The following is a 19940-nucleotide window of genomic DNA, read 5'->3' as shown; positions in this document are numbered from 1 at the left end:
AGCCTTCCCGATTTGCCATTTTTGACATCTAAGCATCTGGTTTACAAAGGGCAACTCCAACAATTGTAGATTGCCTGACCATGCACAAGAAAGTTACGTATTCAACAAATCAAAAAGGACATAAGCTAAAAACAAAGAGTAACTGAATGTTGTGATAGACAAGCTATGTTTGACAAGAATAGTTTCATGCCAACAATATGAGATGAAAATATTTTCCATTATAAATATTGGATACATTACATCACTGTGCAATTCAAGGCATAAGAGACAAATTCAATAAATTAGGACACAAGAGCAAGGCTACACAAAACATGGCATAACAGGACATAATAGAGTCGGGTTCATCACAGTTTTTTGCATGCACGGGAGCGAGTGGCCTTTTGTGCACCTACAGCCCCCTTCTTAGCACTGTCCTTAAGCACCTCCGTATCTTCTTCATAAGGTTGCTTCACATTTTTAGACACAGATGCTCCAGCCTTAGGGACTTTCCTCTTCAGCATACTCCTTTTCACAAGCCCTGCCCTAGAGGGTTGTTACCAACATCCTCAACTAGATGTTCACCCCCACTCCCATTCGTGAGGAGTCCCTCCATTGTGTTCACACCAAATTCTTTAACAACAGCAGCAACTATTGTGTTGAAGTCAGAAACATCAAATTGATCTTCAGACTCATGTTCGCCCGTCCCTGTTGTTTCAACTTCAACATGCAGAGGCTGGGCTTAGTTGAGCTTCTTTAGCTATACCAGAGGTATCCTTCTGGCGGGGTACTAGGACAAACTCATCACCTTCCACTATAACATCATAAGCTCCACATTCTGCTTCAGCATCATGACCTCCACCTTCATTCAAAACATCCTCCCCTTCAGCATCTAGCATGCCCTCCACTTCCTCTCTCTCTCCACCACACCCTCACTTTCCTTATACTTAGTTTGCATTCCATTGGACAATTTGGCTTCTGCACTCCCTCCCTTCTTGCAATGCTTGTCAGCTCAGGAAAAATTCTTCTACAATGCTCTGTTTTAACATACTTATCCATGGAGATGTGGCCTTAAGAACGATTTTAGCATCTACACCAGACAGACAGATGCATACAAGGTGCTGGTCAGCATACATAAGTGCTAGTTAATTAAACAACAGTGCCAGTTGTGCACACAGGAGTACCGATAATTCTAAAAGGACTACTAGTCAACAAACATCATTTATTAGTAAGCACACACAAGTGCTAGTTATCATACATAAGTGCGAGGCAGCATACGAGTATCACACTAGTATACAAGTTAGCATATTTGGATGCTAGTTAGCAAAGATAGCATACAAGAGTAATAACCATTCGTATAAGATGTCTAGTAAGCATAAGAGATTACTAGATAGCATAGAAGGGTAAGTATACTAGAGTGGTTGTTAGCATACAAGATAGCTAGTTAGCATATAACAATGTTACTTAGCATTCTAGATATGCTAGTTTGCAATCTGGATATGTTAGTTAATATACAAGAGTGCTTGTTAGTGTACAAGATATTTAGTTAGCATATTACAATGCTAGTCATCAACACTCTGGATATGCTAATTAGCATACTAGATATGCTAGTTAGCAAACAAGATATGCTCGAACGCATACTAGATATGCTAGTTAGCATACTTGATATCCTAGCCAGCTTTGTCATATGCCAACTAACAATCTAGTTTGCTAAATTTTCTATGCTAACAAGCATATCTGGTATGCTTGCTTGCATATTTGGTATGCTAACTAGTATATATAGTATGCTAGTTATCATACTAGATATGCTAGTTATCATACTAGACATGCTAGTTAAGCCAGCATACTAGATATGCTAGTAAGCATACTAGATATGCTAGCATACCAAATATGTTCGTTATTATAGAAAATTTAGCAAACTAGATTGTTAGTTGGCACATAACAAAGTTGGCTAGCATATCAAGTATGCTAACTAGCATATCTAGTATGCTTATGAGCATATCTTGTTTGCCAACAACTAGCATATCTAGTATGCTAATTAGCATATCCAAAGTGCTGACTAGCATTGTAATATGCATACCATATATGCTAGTTAACATACCAGATATGCTAGTTAACATACCAGATGTGCTAGCTAGCATACTAGATATGCTACTTAGCATAGAAAATTTAGCATACTAGATTGCTAGTTGGCATACTAGATTGCTAGTTGGCATATAACAAAGCTAGTTAGCATACTAGATGTGCTAGCTAGCATACTAGATTTGCTAGTTAGCATTGAAATTTTAGCATACTAGATTGCTAGTTGGCATATAACAAAGCTAGTTAGCATATTAAAGTGCTAGTTAGTGTACTAGATATGCGAGTTAGCATAATAGATATGTTAATTAAAATAGTAGATATGCTAATTAGCATGCTAACAGTGCTTAGTAGCATATATAATTATGTTGATTCGCATTGTTAGCACACAAGAAACTTGCTTCATTAGCATATCTTGACCTGCTACTCCATTAACACTTACCTGAGTTTGGTGTGATTGGATCCCTTTGTCCGGACAACCTTACACAACCAATTAGAGGGTATCATTTTCCCATATCTTGTAGCCCTGCATCCAGGCCCAAGCCAGGATGCACTTACAAAGCATAGCAAGTGATACCTATGCTTGCTTATGTGTGCACCCACAAAACTTATATGGGAGGGATTGAAGCTCATACTACAGTGCTCTCAGCTCTAAGAAGCTCCATACAATAATTAAAGTGCAATAGCTCAAATGACCAAATGGTCATAAAACGTAGCAGTTTGACATTATTGGTGAATGGTCTTCTCAACAAGAAGAAGGTCCAACATTTTACAAGGTTACAAATGTGTTGTGTGTGTGTGCACCCACGAAACTCATATGCTGCTAAGTCTAGATTGGGTGAAATTTTCTTATATGTTGCAAAGGTGTTGTGTGTGCACCCACAAAACTTATATGCTGCTTAAGTCTAGATTGGGTGAAACTTATATGTTGCAAAGGTATTGTGTGTGCACCAGGAAACTTATATGCTGCCTTGGGGGGTGCACTACTAGAAAACCCTAGGTAGTAGGTGCATTCAAAAGGTATTTAAAAACCCCTTAACTAAAAATTTTCCCCCAATTAAATTACCCCTCTTTACTTATGAATTAACATATTTTTTTTCTAAAGTTGAATTAAAAAACCCCTCCTATTAATGTAATCCTGTTAATTTTTCTCAATGTATCTAATTAAAAAAACCCCCCTACTGAACTCACGTGGTACACTAACATTTTTTGAGGTGAACCCCCCAAGTATGCTGCTAAGTCTATATTGTTCAAAAGATCATCAAACCATGTTTTCTTTGGCTCTATGCAAAAGACAACCTCGTTAGTGACATACTTAATCATGAACTAAAAGAACTCATCCTTGATTTTGGACCTCACAAACATGAGTCTCACCGAATAAGAAAGATGTCAATTCATTTAAGGCATGGTCCAAAGAAATTCACAAAGCATCCTATCCACTTCTTCGATGAAACACAGGTATGGATATGAGCTTTCTAGCATGTTTATTGCTGCATAATTACTCACAAAGTCAAAGTTGTTTATGCCAGTTTCAAGCCAATGTTTGACTAGCTTATCCAATTCTTAACGTATAGCAAACCCTTTGCTGCTATAAAGCTTTATGTAGGAAATTACCACTTTTGTTCAACCATCAGATTGTAAATTTTTCATGTTCAATTGTGTGCTTTATAGTACTCAAGGCACTGAATTGCACTAGTTTCATGTTGCTATTGTTATATATTAGTATTATGGTAGTTTAGCTCAATTCTTTTTAGTTATCTTGCATTAGTTTCATGCTGCTGCTACTATAAAGCAGATTGTTTTACTAATATAGTAGTGCCATAGTAGTTTACCTCAGTAGGAATTTTCTACATAGTACTAATAAAGGTAACTGCTAAAACTATATAGCATCTACATGTGTGATATAGCAGTTTGAATAAGCTACATAGATGCTCCCTGTGCTTTATAGCAGTTTGGGTGTGAGAAGCTCTCCTAGAAGTTAAGGCAAATGTTAGTTCTATATAGTTGCTCTCTATGTTATATAGTAGTCTCATGGCTACTAGCACTTCAGTATAGCAAAAAAATAGCTACATAGCACATCAAAGAATGTAACCTAGTTTTATAAACACTATAGAGTAGAAACAAAATACTACTGCTATATAGTATAAAACAGTTATATAACACTCTCAGAGAATGCATCCTACTATTATACATGTATTAAAGAACTAAAGTACTACTACATAGCAAAAAACAGCTATATAGCTATTTCAGATAAAGCAACCCAACTTTGAAAACATTATATACAAACAAAGAACTACTGCTATATAGTAGAAAATAGAAACCTAGTGTTATAAATAGAAACAAAGTACCACTATATTGAAAAATACAACTATATAGCACTTTCAGAGAGTGCACACAAAGTTGTTTATGGTAATAATTTAGTATGCTATATAACAAAAAAAAGTTGTTTATGCTAATAAATTAGTATGCTATATATCAGTTTAGCAATTCAGGGTGTGAAATTACATGTCTACTTTGCATTGTAATAAAATTTTAACTTTCTTTGGATGCAGACAGAGTTCTTTCTTAGATTCAAGGCACAATATCCATATGTGGTGGTGGATCAACACTTTGTACGAAAACTCAAGGAGAGAAATAGCTGCTATTGTAAAGCTCATATGCAATATTATACCTGAAGGAAGCCCTTAACTGTATTCGCTCAGAGAGATTTGGATACCATGGCTTTTCATGCAAGTGCAATGTATGCTGCAAGGAGTACTTCTTTGCGGGTTTTGGAGGAAAATGCATGGCTTCACAGTCAACATTTTTAAAGGTATCACTGAAATGTGGGAGTCTTGTTTGTGCCCAAAACCAAAAGACAACACTTATCATAATTTGCCTTGCCTTCTAGGTAAATGCAGTAGGTGTGGTGTGAAAAAGTTACAAATTTTTCATCGTGAGCACACAAAGGGTAATATATTATAACCCGTCAAGTCATTTGAGTACACTCAGAATGTGGCCAGGATAGGAAAGAGGACAAAGCACATTGAGTTGTTTGCAGAAGGAGCTCCCTATGTGTGAGGTATTGACGACAATCAAACAACATACACAGAAGTTTATCATCCACAATTTCAAATATAGATGGCAATCAAAGTAGTTTCAAACACGCATAGATCATTTCCTGGAAGATGTGATTGTTTCAGTCGTGGATTTTGCAGAGAACTACTCAATCTAGGAGCAGAATGAGATTTAGTCACAACATTGGCATACTGAGCAATTTACCATCTTGGTGCACATCTCGTATTGTCATGGTAAAAACAATGATATAGCCAAAGAAATTCATTTTTACATCTCTGTTGATAAAACACATGACACGTTATTTGTCTAACATTGTTTCATGCTCCATTTCAAGTGGCTACAAGATAAGGGGGTGACTTTTGCAAGGCATTAGGTATGGTCTGATGATGCCGCATCACAATTTGAAGCATCTAGATCATTCTACTTTGTTGGCAGGCATGAAGATTTTATTCTACATCTGAATCAAATTCCTCTTACTTGGTCTACTAGTTTTGATTCCAACCTATTTTGATTACTAGGTACATCGGTATGACGAATGTTGAAATGACCTAGAATTTCTTTGGCTCTCTGGACATGGTAAAGGTGAGCACAATGGTGCAAGAGCAATAGTAAAGAGATCTTTATCACATGAGCAACTAAAGACCAATGGTGTTGTCTTGAAAAATTCAAAAGATGTGCGTTTCTTAAAAGAAACAAGGAGTACAAGGACATTCTCTACATATCAAAAGGAGAAGACACAGATCCAAAGGCTATTCTGGGAGCATAAGTCTAGGTGATGTTGATAGAAGCAACCCTTGCAGCTCAAACAGTCGAGGGAGCTTGTGGCATTCATAGCATTTGTGGATTTTGTACAGTGGATACTTCACAGGTGAATATAAGGACGTTGAGCTGCTTTTGTAATGCATGTATTACGCACGTAAGACTTGGAGGAGCTACAAAACAAGTCACATGTATTATGTACGTAGGACTTGGAGGAGCTACAAAACAAGTCACATGTAGATAAAATGGTCACATCTGAAGTTAATGCCTGCACAAGCCCCATCAAGTGATGAAGAATTGACAACACTAGATCCTATTTATGAGGGATACGAAGGGTTCTTGGCATACTTGCTAGTTGTGGGAGATAATTTCCTTGTGAATGCCAAAATAGGAAACAGGGAGCAGGTTGAGTTTTATGTACTTCGATGTACAAATCAAAAGAGATAAGTAGCATATACTATGATAGAAGCATGGGGTACCAAATGCGAGAAACACATGCACTATGTTACTGGCATATACTATGAGAAGCAAGATGAGCACCACTATTGTTTAATGCTGGAGAGCCAACAGCAATACACTACACAAATCATTTTCGAGCTATTAAGTTTCCCATGGAGCTTGTGGACAAAGAAACAAACACATACTACTTGGCCATGGATGTCATTGAATCTATCTACTGCTATATGAAGATTCAATCATGTGACGTAAAATTTCATAATGTTGTGGAGACTTCTTATCCAATTATGGATGTATCTCTTTTATACAAAGAACTCCATGTTCAGACTCTTTAACCATGTGGTGTATGAACACATATAATAGAAAATTAGATGAGCAGCAAAAAAAACTCCATGTTCAGACTATTTAACCATATAGTGTATGAACACATATAACAGTAAATACAAGGATGCAAAAAATATGTATTAATTGTTTTCCTACAAGAGACTATATATCAAAATGGAGCCAGAACAACACACAAGCTCCCACTAGTCTCTTACAAGAGACTTTCTTACAAAAATACCTCTATAAACAAAATGCATGGTCGATGTATTGGCTAGACCGGTTCTTACAAAAGGCATAATCTTTTAGAATTCTTCCTAGTTCCTGTGGACTGAAAAATTTCCCACTCATCTTTGAACAAGAAATACACAGAACAAATCTCCTCAACCTGTTGGCAATACTATATTCATAGTGGTCAAGAGCCAACAGCCAATCCCAAACCCATTGCACCAGTGTGGTAGTCATGTATTCATCCATGTTTGCAGCAGTAAGATTCTCCAACTTAGGAAGAACCATGCAACAACCTTGATCATTGTGGAAAATCTTGTATGCATTATCATCCACGATCACGGTGTTGGCAATATTGTAACCCTCATTCTCATACCAAAAGGCTTCTAGTACCTTGAACATCACAGCCTTCTGTGTACCTGGAATGGTTATAACTGACCTATTAGCTAATTCCTAGCCATACACCTTAGTAAAATTTTCCCCCTTCTTTAGGGAAGCACAAAGACAAGAGAGCATCCACCTTGGGATGCCTTGCCCAGCTCCAAATAAAGACATTGAAGTAATCAAATGCCCATGAAAGAAACATCTTCGTGCCCTTATGAATGTACTCTATAGCTTGAATCATTATCCTTTACCTTCTCTATATGATGCACATAACGTGGGAGCACATCTCTCCAATGGAAACTTGCAAGAATAACTATTTTTCAATAGCCATATGCTCATTCAAATTCCTTGTTGCCACTCATGTAGTTGTGGGTCGTTGATTTCTTTATGCCCACTCAGGTAGTCCTCTGCCATAATATGTGATAGTTGTGGGTCTTTGCCTTCTTCATGCCCCCACAGGAGTTTGGCTGCCCACCATCATCCACATTGTTTAGCTTGGCTACTCATTGGGTCCACTATGTTGTAGCTCTTCACTTTCATCTTGTTGTCCAGCCATATTCTCCAATGTGGCTATACGCCAAGCTGCTCACGAGATGGTTGTACATGCAACGCACATCATAAGGTATACTCTACCCATCTTCATTGTTTCATTGCCCATTATCCACGCTATTTGACTGCTCATTAAATCCACTATGTTATAGTTTTTCACCTTCATCCTACCATGTAGCCAAATTCTCTAATGGTTGTACGTCGCAGGCGACTCATCTGGCATGTAGTTGCCCATCATAAGGTATACTCTGGCCATCTTCATTATTTTCTTGCCCATGTTTAACTGCCCATTGGGCCCACTATGATTTATTTTTTCACCATCCTTCTGTGCAACCATATTCTCTAAAACGGTTGTACGTCATGCGGCTCATCTGATGGCTAATACATGTAGCTACCTAGAGGCATACTTTGTCCATCTTCATTGTTTAGCTGCCCCATCATCATGTTGTGCATCCTTCACCATATGCACATACTCTTTCTAGCCATCATGCTTCTTTTAATCTTTATTCTTACCATAATCTTTCTAGCCATGAAATGGGGATGCAGTGGAAGCTTTTATGCATTCATTAAGAATAGAAGTAGCCCATTTAACTCTTGATAGGAGGCGAGAAGCTGGGCTATCCCCTAAGTGTTGACACAAATCTCTCTCTCTCTCTCTCTCTCTCTCTCTCTCTCTGTGTGTGTCTCTCTCTCTCTCTCTCTCTCTCTCTCTCTCTCTCTCTCTCTCCAAAGACATGATATATGGACCAACACCAAAACTAGATCAACAACAATGAGACAAGACACTTATGGTAGAAAAGCCAAACTTTGTATTAAATATGGCAATACAACGAGAGAATTGATGCTCGATGGGCATCTGATAGGGGTAGAATAGCTTAGGGAATATCGGTAGGCTAGGCTATTTCTTAGGAGAGGTCACTGCAACCTCCAATATCTTGGAAGATCGAGGTGCTATACCATGGGGTTTGTCGTCCGCCGAATGTTCTCGACCTCTTCCAGTGGTGTCTCACTAACCCCTCTCGTCCCTTCTATGCTATCGTCCTGCTAACACCTGTCCAAGTTTAAGACCATTTACATCTAGTATTCAATATCTTTAGCATTCACCCAACCTAGTTTGCATGCAATGTACATACCTTGGGTTGCCTCTGTAGTCGTCTTTCGCTTGTTCTTCTTCTTTGGCAACCACGCTGATAAAAATCACTCAAGAGAGCATCTTTATCCTCAACCACATCACTTTCCAATGTTGTCTCTCCCTTTGCACCCGGGTCATCTCAGCAGTTGCTACATGGTCCTCTCCATCATTTGGTAAATGCTTCCCCTCACACACGAGAACCTTATAGAATTTCAATTTTCTTAGCTGAGTCTCCTCAACAGCAACCTAGCATTCTTCAAGCATGGTCTTCAATTACACAATGCTCTCTACTACTTTTTACTCCATATCACGCAATGCTTGCTTCCCTTCATCATTTCTTGGCCAAAATTTTCATCACAACATTGTCAGATTGAAACATTTCACAAGTAGGTGAAGAGAACAGCTAGTAGAACCTCCTCTTCTTCACATCAAGGTCACCCTTTGACTCACATGCATGCATAATGGCTTCTGCTTCATGATCCCAATTCACCTTATATTTATCCTTATCAATAGCAAGGCAATGCAGAATTGCAATTTACCCAAACAAATCCCTTGGGACACCTCAACATAAGGCCCCATTAGCTTTGTTTACAACTCCCGCTTCACCCAATAGTAATTTAATTTGTTGCCTGCTTCCAGCTTTGGGCATGTGAAAATAGAAAACTAGTCCTCATCCAAAATGCTTACAAGCTTTAATCTCCATGGACTAACTCCCCCCTCTTGCCAACCATGTACCTCCCTGAACTCTTCTACTGTCCTGCAAAATTTCCATAGTGTACCAAAGTTGACCTCTAGGAGGTCAAGGCTTCTTGAGGGTCAAGTGGAGCTAGAACTAGGCTAAGAGGTCAATTTCTTAATGGGGCTTCTTTTAAATTTCTTTGATGGGCTTGTCTTTGCCTTCTTTGGAGACATGTTCACACGAATATGGTAGCGTGCTTCACTCAGAATCTACCTGCATAAGACATAGAGAGAGTTAGAATTATCTTGACACACAAGCGGCTTTTAGTTTATTCCTCAAAGCCCTTAGCGAATTCAACAGCTTGGCTATATACCTTTAACATTCTCTAAGGGTTCAACAATAGTAAATGCATCTCTCTCTCTCTCTCTCTCTCTCTCTCTCTCTCTCTCTCTCTCTCTCTCTCTCTCTCTCTCTCTCTCTCTCTCTCTCTCTCACACACACACACACACACACACACAAACAAAGTACTTGTGCATCAGTGTCTCAATCAAATCACAGGATATGTAGCTCATATCCAACAAAGAAGAGTCACAGTGCAAAAATGGCCTCGTCAAAAGATCGACATTTACATGCTCATTTGCAAGAACTCGTCGTGCACATGTGTGTATCATGAGATGGCCAGCCTTATTTGAAATATACTAGATAGTAGCCTTAATTGAGCCCTTTATTTTTCACTATAAAGAGCCCTATATAGTTTTCAAAGTGATCCACATTACCATACTAACACCCACTGTCATAATAGTGGGGGCATAACTATTGAGGATTTTTCAGTAGGGTTTTTTGGGGGGGTGGGAGGGGGGTTTGTCTCCACAACTATTGGTTTTTTAATACAAGGGCTTGCTTTTTAGGGGTGGGAGGGGGATTTCTCTCCACAACTATTTGTTTTTATTAATACAAGGGCTTGCTTAAGATGGAGGGAGTGCATAGGGAAAGGCAGGGATGGGGGTCTCTCTCTCTCCAAAACTATTGGGGATTTTTCAATACAAGGGACGCTCGAGAGGGAGGGAGGGCAAGGGGTGTAATGGTGGGGATTATGTCCATCTATATAATTTTGCATTGAAAAATCCCCAAAACGATTGGGGATTTTTCAATACAAGAGTTGCTTGGGAGGGAGGAAGGGCAAGGGTTGTAACGGTGGGGACTATGTCCATGTGCATAATCTAGCTTATGGAACAAGATTTTATGGCCCAAGGCCATAGTCATAAGGCCACACAAGTATGGAAGCTAAGGGATTATGAATTCTGAACATATAGGGCTAGTATAAAGGAGGCCAAGGGATTCTGAAGTGTGAATGCATGGGGCTAGTATAAAGGAGGTCAAGGGATTATGAAGTTTGAACATATATGGGGCTGGTATAAAAGGAAGCCAAGGGATTATGAACTATGAACACATGGGATAGTATAAAAGAGGCCAAGGGATTATGAACTGTGAACATATGGGACTAGTATAAAGAATAATTCATAAGCCCTAATGGAGGTTAATTACTTTTTACTAACCACAATCAACAGGTTTCTACCTTTTGAGCTCATGCTCTCAAGCTTCCACGTTGTCCTCTCCCTCATTAGATTGAAGTTGTGCATACTCCAAAGTAATGAGTGCAATTTCTTCTTCTCCCTTCCTTTCATATTAGAGCTCCATGTTTTGATCCATTCTACACGCAAACCCTAATTTTTGAATTTTTAAAATTTCCCCTAATTTGTAAAATCTTTCGTGAACCATTTGCAAACCATGTCTCTCTACAAGCTTTCCAATTTTCTTAGGAGAGCCTTCCCTTGAGCACTATTGAGCCCAAGCTTCATCAATTTTTCTCAAAACAAGCCCTAAAAGTAGTTTCTATTTTTCCCCATATTTTAAAATTTTCTTGCACGTTTTGGGCCATTTTCACTCACCCTACCCTCTCCCAAGTCTTACCAAGCCTACCTAGGCTTGTAAGGGCTTCATTAAGACCTTTTAGACTCTAGCTTTGGCAAGAGCAAACCATAAAGAGGAAGTGACTGAAAAATGGGTGTTAGACGACTAATTTTGGAGTCCATAGTGCATTTGATGACCATGATGCTCTCTATCAAGTGCACAAAGGATTCATTATCTTGTATGCAAGCCTTGGTGAGTGTTTTTTGCTATTTCTTGGCCTTTTTGACCTAGAACTTGGTTCTTGGGTGTTGCTTTGTCCTTCTTGAAACCCTAGCCTCCATAGCTATGGGGCTTCTTGTTTCTTCCACAAATAAAGTCTTTTACTTGCATGTGATGCTCTCCTAAAGCTCTTTGGACATTATCGATGCTCTCTTGAAGGCTTTACAATAATTTCTTGCTTTCTTGAAGCATTTGTGACATTTCTTCATCATATGGCTATGGTGCCCTACAAGTGTAAACCCCATTTCTTGGGTTCCATAACCAAAGGGGATATTTCTCTCTTCAACTCATCCCATGAGTGCGGCATGTTCCCTTGTTTGACCATGTGTCTCCACCATTGACGAGCATAGTCCTCCATATGCAATGATGCAAATTGAACTTTGTCTTGCTCATCTTTTGGTTAGAGCTGAAAGAATGTCTCCAATTTAGCAATCCATTCCTCCAAATCATATGGGTTTGAGTCATGGCCTTTGAACTTTGAGATTGTGGCCTTGTCTTTGACATCCTTCTCGAAGTATGGATTGAGTTCCCATGATGTGGTGGAGGTTTGAATTTTTGCATTCTAGAGTAAGATTCCAAGAATTAAGAGAAATCTTTGTACTCGAGCTTGATGAGATTAGGTAGTTTCATCCATCTATCATGTGCATCACATTGCCTCTCTATTGAGGACATGATCCCAATCTTGTGTATCATGCATGACCTCTTCTTCATCATGATACATCTCCTCTTTCACCATCATAGATTGATTTGCCTTTTGTTGGGTAAACACCCTCTTGTAATCCCCATAAGATGTATCCATAGTTTTGAATGGTACTTGTGGTGCTTTCCCATTCAATTTAGATGAACCGGCATGGAATGAAGTTGGTCCCATATCCTTCAAAAGTGGTCTTCTAGCATCCATCATGAGTCTAGTTGAGGGAACCTTAATGTTGAAATTGCAGGTAGCCTTCAAGAACGCCTCTTACCTAGCTTGCTTTCCTTCCCTATGGCTTTCAACATAGTTTTCTTGGAAGGTTTGCTTGCCAATGCCAACTTGATGCCCACCATTCCTCCCTTCATAATTACCGACTTAAGGTTGGCTTATGGGTTGGGTCAACCTTTCCTTCATAACTCCCATCTTTGTGACCATGGTGTCAAAATTGGAGCTCAAAATATAGTTGATAGAATCCAAATTCTCCATGAGAGGTTTGAAGTCAAGTTAATCCATTAGTAGTTGAAGGAGGGCGTCATTCGATGTGGGTTGTGCAGCTTGAGGATTCGGCTTATGAGCACTCCCCACATTATTCAACTCCTCTTCAACCTCCCTTGAGTCTTGGCCCATAGTGTCTTCCACATTGTCCATAGTCTCATGATCATTCATATCCCCTCCATCCATTTCCTCAATGGCCAATGACAACTTCCTCGGTCTCCCTTTTGGCTTACTGGCCATGAAAATACAGTTTTTTCCAAAAGTTGATGATAAAATAGACTAGAGATGTCGGAATGAGGTGATCTAAGACTTGTTAGAAAGCTCTATCTATCTATGGAAAAACAAAGGAAATTGGATGTGCCCTATAGGGTTGATGATAAAATAGACTAGAGATGTCGGAATGAGGTGATCTAAGACTTGTTAGAAAGCTCTATCTATCTATGGAAAAACAAAGGAAATTGGATGTGCCCTGGTGTTAGGGTTAACAGGGATATGGCTGAAAATGAAAATTTACCCCTTAAATTCTCAAAACTTATCAGCATTTTCTTGGCTCTTGAGAATGCTCTAGGAGTGTACTAAACAATGGTATAAGAGGTTTGATCTTGGTCAATGTGCAACCATTCTCTATTTTGACTTTTAGGTCAAAGTCGATCCTAGAGATTTGACCATCCGAATTGGGTGTACTTTGGCTTGTTGGAGAGTCCTAAGGTTTTATAATCATCCAATGATGTCAAATTTCTCAAACAAGTTGTTTTTGACTGGGCCAAAGTTTGTCTTTCGGTGAAGTTTGGCAATTTTTGGAAAGCCAAACGGATTTGACTAGTTGACGGCTTGATAGGAAGATCTAAGGGATTAATTTGAGAGTATATAAATGTTGAAACCTCAATCCAAATGTGCACAGACTGAATTAGAGTTTTCCATTTTTGTAGGAATTGTCAAAGTAACTCCAAGTAGATTCCAATTGTCTTCCAATTGCATTAGGTCATCCTCCCTTGCATTATAAGCATAATGAACACTCCAAAGCACATCACAATCACCATATTTTCCTTCAATCCCTTATGTGCATAGAATTTTGGAAAATTTTTGACATGGTACCCTTTGCACTTAAAGCCAAATCTCAATTTTCCTATAGGAGCCAATCCAAAACTCTATCAATGACTTGCACTTGAACACATTACATGCATCAATTAGCATCACTTAATGCAAACTCTTTAACCAATTCATGTGTAAATGTGTCCATAAATGGGCCCCATTGCCTACATGCAAGTATCCTTTGAAGTCTTCAAGTGTCGAAGAAGTGCATTGATGCTTGCCGATATCCTAACCAGGATCTTCCTATCCTCTTACCAAGTTTATGTCCAAGGAAAGAGTTGGGGCCACATCTTCACACCGAGTACCTAATCCCCTCCCATACCACCTTACCAAAGCACTAACGGCATGGTTGGTTCAAGACATGCTCCCCTTGACCTCTCCGTCATATGCCAAGGTACCCTCACACATCACTAGTATTCTAGGAAATGTAATGTGTGAGTACAATGTCTAGTGTTGGTGTATATAAATTTCAAATGTAAGTAGAGATAATTACAATGAGTTTAGCATAAACTCATGCCACAATTTCATATCATTAACCAACTGAGCATGGACTAATGCTTTCTTCCATTGTCCATAGTAGCTCCCAAACATTAAAACCACAACCAACAACCACAACTCATGCCACATATGGGACTAGAAATCGGCACTAGCCTCCTAGGAGGTTTTGGAGAGATTCACACACACACACACACACACACACACACACACAATTCTCCCAAATGTAGATGGTGTGCATAATCATTCTTTGACATTTTAGAAGCTTAAGATCACCATTTCTAGGGCTTCTTGGCATCATGAAAAGAGGGAGAAAAAATAAAAAATCCACACCTCAAAAATACCTCAAAATGGTGCTCTATGTGTTATTAAGAATGTCCTCGATCAAAGCCCCAAGGTTGTGTTTGCAAACGGCTACTGTGATGAATCCTAGCCATGGAAAAGCTTAGAAGAGAAGGCAAAAATGAGATTATCAAAAAATTAACAACTAATCACTCCCATTTAGTTCAAATTTAGTCCATAGCCTTTTAAAAATTTGGTCATGTACTCAGATTTGGTCTAAGAACCATAGTCTAACCAAAAATGTGCAAAAATCAATGGAACCATGGATCAAAACACAAGATCTCTAATACCAACTGAAATGGAGTGACCATAAAGCTGAGATTTGGGACAAATCATTTTGTAGATTAAATACAGTTAGCAAGAATCACACCTAATGCGTAAGTGGTTTAATCTCACACCATGGGAATGAAATAGCCTTCCATAAGTCAAAGTATGGTAGCTCAAGGCTCCAAGGTTCATTCAAATGTCAAATGATCAAATGATACAAATGAAGGTCCATAGAACTTGCCCATGCCCTAACTAAGGTTCCTACTTCATTATACTTATTGTCAAAAATTATTTACACAACAAAACTATCTATTCTATTTAGTTTTTATACTAGGCCGACCAAACTTAAAAATTGTCCGACCTCTATTACTAGTCTTAAGGAACTATGTATACAGAGTCCGTACGCTTTCATTATTTGACATTAAGTACAGAGAGTAAGGCCGCTTTATATGTTCCAACATCATCTTGCAAAGGATAAGTGTATGTTTGTATGGGTAAGATGACAAAGCACGTTTACAATAGGTCGGGTGGGTGAAGCCATGTTAACCTACAGAGTCGTTAATAGTTTATTATAGATTATCTTTAAGTTGATTGCCTCACAGTAGCACTCGTTGATGAGGAGTGATATTTGGATTAGTAGAGGTGTTCATGGACTGATTCTTGGATTGGTAGAGGTGGTCATGGAGCTTTATGCTCATAAGGAACTCTTAGCCTTTCTTTAATACTACATTGCATGTGGAGATACTTGGTTCTTGTGATGTAATCTCTAAGAGACTCTTTATCCTCCTTCTTTAGGTAATAAATTCAAGTCATAGGGCTCTATCTCACTCTGTTTACGACAAACACAACTATGAAAGTGCATCGTAAGTAAGCTTTTTCCATAGGGTTGAGCAATCTAAACCATTGCCCGACCTTGCCTTCTAACATTAGGGGGGATACAGACACCAAAAGGGACTCATATAAGAAATCCATTAGGAGGTAGATTAAAAGTTTAGCCCTACTTACTCAAATAGGAATAAGATGGTTTTCCATGCCTTTAATTTAATGAAGGGATAGGTGATTTTGGGTGGTTTTGTTTGGAATAAATGAGAGGAAGTGGTCCCCAGTCATGTATTAGAATATAACAAAAAGCTATTTATATCTAGCACGTATTAGAAAGAACTCATACTGACGTCATTGAATGCAGTACAATTATTAATTAGGTAAGATCGTTGATGTTGCTAACAATTTTTGAGATCGAAGAAATTCTCTACTCCAAAAAATCATCAGCAACTAAATTTTAACCCGACGGATTATACCTTAAATTTAACCTGGCATAATTGAAACTTTAGAAGTTCTAATACAAATTTCCCCCTAATGACATGTGGCATGCTCTGATTTGTCAAAAACACGATCGTTGTTAATCCATGATTGGTCAGCAAATGCACGTTTCAATGCCGTTTATTTTTTCAAAATTAGACATGGAAAGTACATGAATTTTAAATTTTTAAATACACCGGTTTGAGGTAGATTGTCATGCCTACTTTTTCTAAAGAGAAAATAAGGATAAATATTATTATTATTATATAGCGTTTTGGGGGCTCTCTATGGAGTTTAACTATAGCTGTGCTACTCCTAACTTTGAGGGTTCATTAAAAAGTAAATGCATACTTGGATTGTTTTTTAGAAGATTCGAAAATTCTTCTTGGGGACTTTTTTGAGCTTCTAAATGTAAGTTTTCGCATTTCGCACCAATTACGCAATTTCCTTATAAAATGCAAGAAAATCAAGTCCAAAAATTGGAAAATACAATGAAAACGTGAAGAAAACACTCATTCAATCACATAAAAAGACGTCAAAATTCTATACATTTTGGTTGACATTTAGGCAACTTTGGGTAGGCCCAGTGCCTAGAAAGAAATAGACACTAGAATAGAGCTAATAAGCCCTTGAACTTATCCTTGGCAATGGTGTGCCAAAGCTGTTCAATCAAGCTTACTCTCTTACCCTAAGAACACTTGTGTCATGGAGACTTGTCAAAGAGCAGTAAAAGTAGCTTTCTTGTGTGGGTGCACTAGCCTAGAGTTCGTATGACACCCCCTCATTGTCGCACTGAGGAGCTCATTTGCTATGAAAGCAAAAGCTAAAATCATACAGTAAGGCCGTTTTGTGCATCTATATGTCAATGCTTACAAAAGACGTAATTGTAACACAAACAGATGGCATATGGATACATTGTATCCCTTTCACAATTTCACAATTTGTCCAATTTGAACGAATCATGATTAAAATTTAATATATCCTCAAAATTTCAAGGAAAATAGTGACCACAAGTCAACTTCAAACAAAAAAGTAATTTACAATGGAGGAGACCAAAACAAACGTCTCTTTTGATGTTGCATCATGCAACTACCCTCCTGTGCATTTTTTACACCCATAAACCTAGCAAAGATCAATCTTTGTAAATACAAAATGTGAATTTTCCGTTTAAATTACTAAAAAATATAGTGTGTACATGAATGTTATCTATGTTTATCTAATTCTAGATTTTCGGAGTAGGTTCTTCCTTGCTGTGTGCTATCTATTGTAACTGAAATCTTAAGATAAGGTTGGTAATCTAAAAAACCTACAATGACCATTAAGTTAAGCTTTAAATTAAAACAGATAACATGAAATAGGGTTGAGCTTATTTTCAAGAAAGTTGCAACAACTGATCATAGGAAACTCATATGCACTTGATATGTGCATAGCATACCGTATCCATCTCCTAGGCCTTTTAGCATGCACTACCATATCACTGACCCATGAAACAAAAGCTCACTATATCAGTGAAGGTAAGAGAAAAGGGAAGGGAGGGGGGTGCGGACTACGCTACCATATCAGTGACCCACAAAGCTCACCATCAAACGCTCACCAAAAAGACAACCCCAAAGTTTTGTAATGAGATGCAGAGATATAATTTAAGTGTACTGGAAGAAGACAGAGAGGTACTTCGCATGTGAAAACAATTTTGGAGCGATGAAACCAAATGCATTTTTCAATCATAAAAATTTAAAAAAATGACATGGCACATGCACTGAGATCTGGCACCACTTGGTGGTTTCTGAAGACCTATGCCCTCAATTGACCAAAGTCACACATTTGATTCGAATAGAAGTTTCCCTAACTTAGATGCCTTCCCCATAAGTTACTCCTCCAGGCCTGGTCCAGTCTGCTGTAGAACAGCTAGAAAGGATAGCCCTTGCTTTCCGGCAGTTTAACTGTTTTTTATGTTATTGGCACTCCTATTTTTCTGATTCGAGGGGATAATCATAGAACAATATATATTACATTCGACGTAAGAATGCCTACCTTGACTTATACGCCAGCTTCAACGCATGCTTCTTTGGGACATACAAAATAAGGATTAAATCAAAAGGGGGGAGAGAGAAAGATAGATGTATTAAGTGTCTACTAATAAAGACTGGGCCAATGATACCAAAGCGATCAAATTGAGAGAGAGAGAGAGAGAGGTCATTAAAAGAAAGTGTCATCAAAATCAACCTCTACAAACTCAAGATGGCAATCACTTCTCAATATGGGTCTTAAGAGTTATCCTTCACTTTCGGGTAGAACTCCACATGACAACAAATTTGTGCAACTGAGATTCCAAGGAAAACTCAAGATACTACACAATCTCCTACAGGTCTCTCAAATCCTTCCCAAAAAAACTACCCAAGAGTTTACAAGTTACAAGAAAGTAACCTATTGAAGGCACCAAGTTGTGAGTGTGTCCATCCTTTTGAGCACACAATATTTGGCCACAAAATTCTCTACTTTGTAAAAAGGATGATAGGCAAGATATCTATACTTGATGTCCACCCTAAAATAATTAGAAGAAAGAATTTGTGCGTTGTATATGGTGAAAAAAAAACTTTAGGTCACCGGTCTAGAGAGCAGAAGATGCTGTGAACTCAACCGACGTAGAGATCCACTCAGCTGCCCAACCGAACACCTCCGGATCAAAGTGCATCATTAATCCAAGCGGTGTTATTGTTACCTGCAAACATTAAGAGCATTTGCCAAAGAGTTTGATTCCTGGTCTACCATAATATGATGCTTTGGCTACACCCACAACTAGCCTACAATTAGATAGCAACCTTGCCAAGAGGGAATAGAAGACGGGAACACTTACATAACCTTCTTGCAGGGCTCCAAAGTCGTACTCGCTATTCACGTCCCCAATTTCCATTTCCGCAGACTGGCACATGCCACAAAACCATGTGTCAAAGTCTAGTTAAGATAATAAATGATCACCCTTTTGATATAAATTGAAATCTAATGGGCTGGTTAAGGGCTTGAAAACAGTTAGTGTCCACGAGCGTCTAGCCTAGTGGTGAAGGGTTTTGCCTCCCAGGATGTGGGGTTGGTTGTTGGGGTGGGGCGGCTTGAAAACTAATAAGTTTGCTTTGATGTATGTAGCAGCCTTGATCAGCACAATATCAAAGCACTAAATAAACCATACTGCTGATGACATAGCGTATCCATCCAAATCATGTCATTGGAAGCACAAGGTACCATTTTAACCTTAAGAGGCCAAGTGGCAATCATGTGTCAAGAGCATCCCGCCCTCCAACCAATGCAACCCGTAAAATCCACACATCAGGCAGCCAAGCTTGCTGGCTGCCATAGATCATTTTGTATTTATTTGCTGAAGGAGAGCAAGTTTGTCAACAGTGAAAACATACAACTTCCCTGACTTCTCGCTATATAAGAGACCTCCGTGG

The 19940-nt window shown here is 38.6% G+C and overlaps 1 protein-coding gene across 1 annotated transcript in view; it reads right to left on the bottom strand.

Moving 5' to 3' along the window:
- Positions 1-18693: 18693 nt before the first annotated feature.
- Positions 18694-19940, bottom strand: part of LOC147627560 (uncharacterized) — a 62070-nt gene continuing 60823 nt past the window's right edge. Inside the window, exons 9-10 of the mRNA XM_086814475.1 lie at positions 19349-19414; positions 18694-19213 (exon numbers count right to left, since the gene is read on the bottom strand). Of these exons, the coding sequence (XP_086670601.1) occupies positions 19103-19213; positions 19349-19414 (177 nt within the window). The 3' untranslated portion in view covers positions 18694-19102. The remainder of the gene's footprint in view (positions 19214-19348; positions 19415-19940) is intronic.

Source organism: Cibotium barometz, chromosome 20 (genome assembly GCF_041138505.1).
Source record: "Cibotium barometz isolate CiBa-2024 chromosome 20, ASM4113850v1, whole genome shotgun sequence".
Classification (NCBI taxonomy): domain Eukaryota; kingdom Viridiplantae; phylum Streptophyta; class Polypodiopsida; order Cyatheales; family Cibotiaceae; genus Cibotium; species Cibotium barometz.
This window is presented reverse-complemented; position numbering and strand designations above follow the sequence as displayed.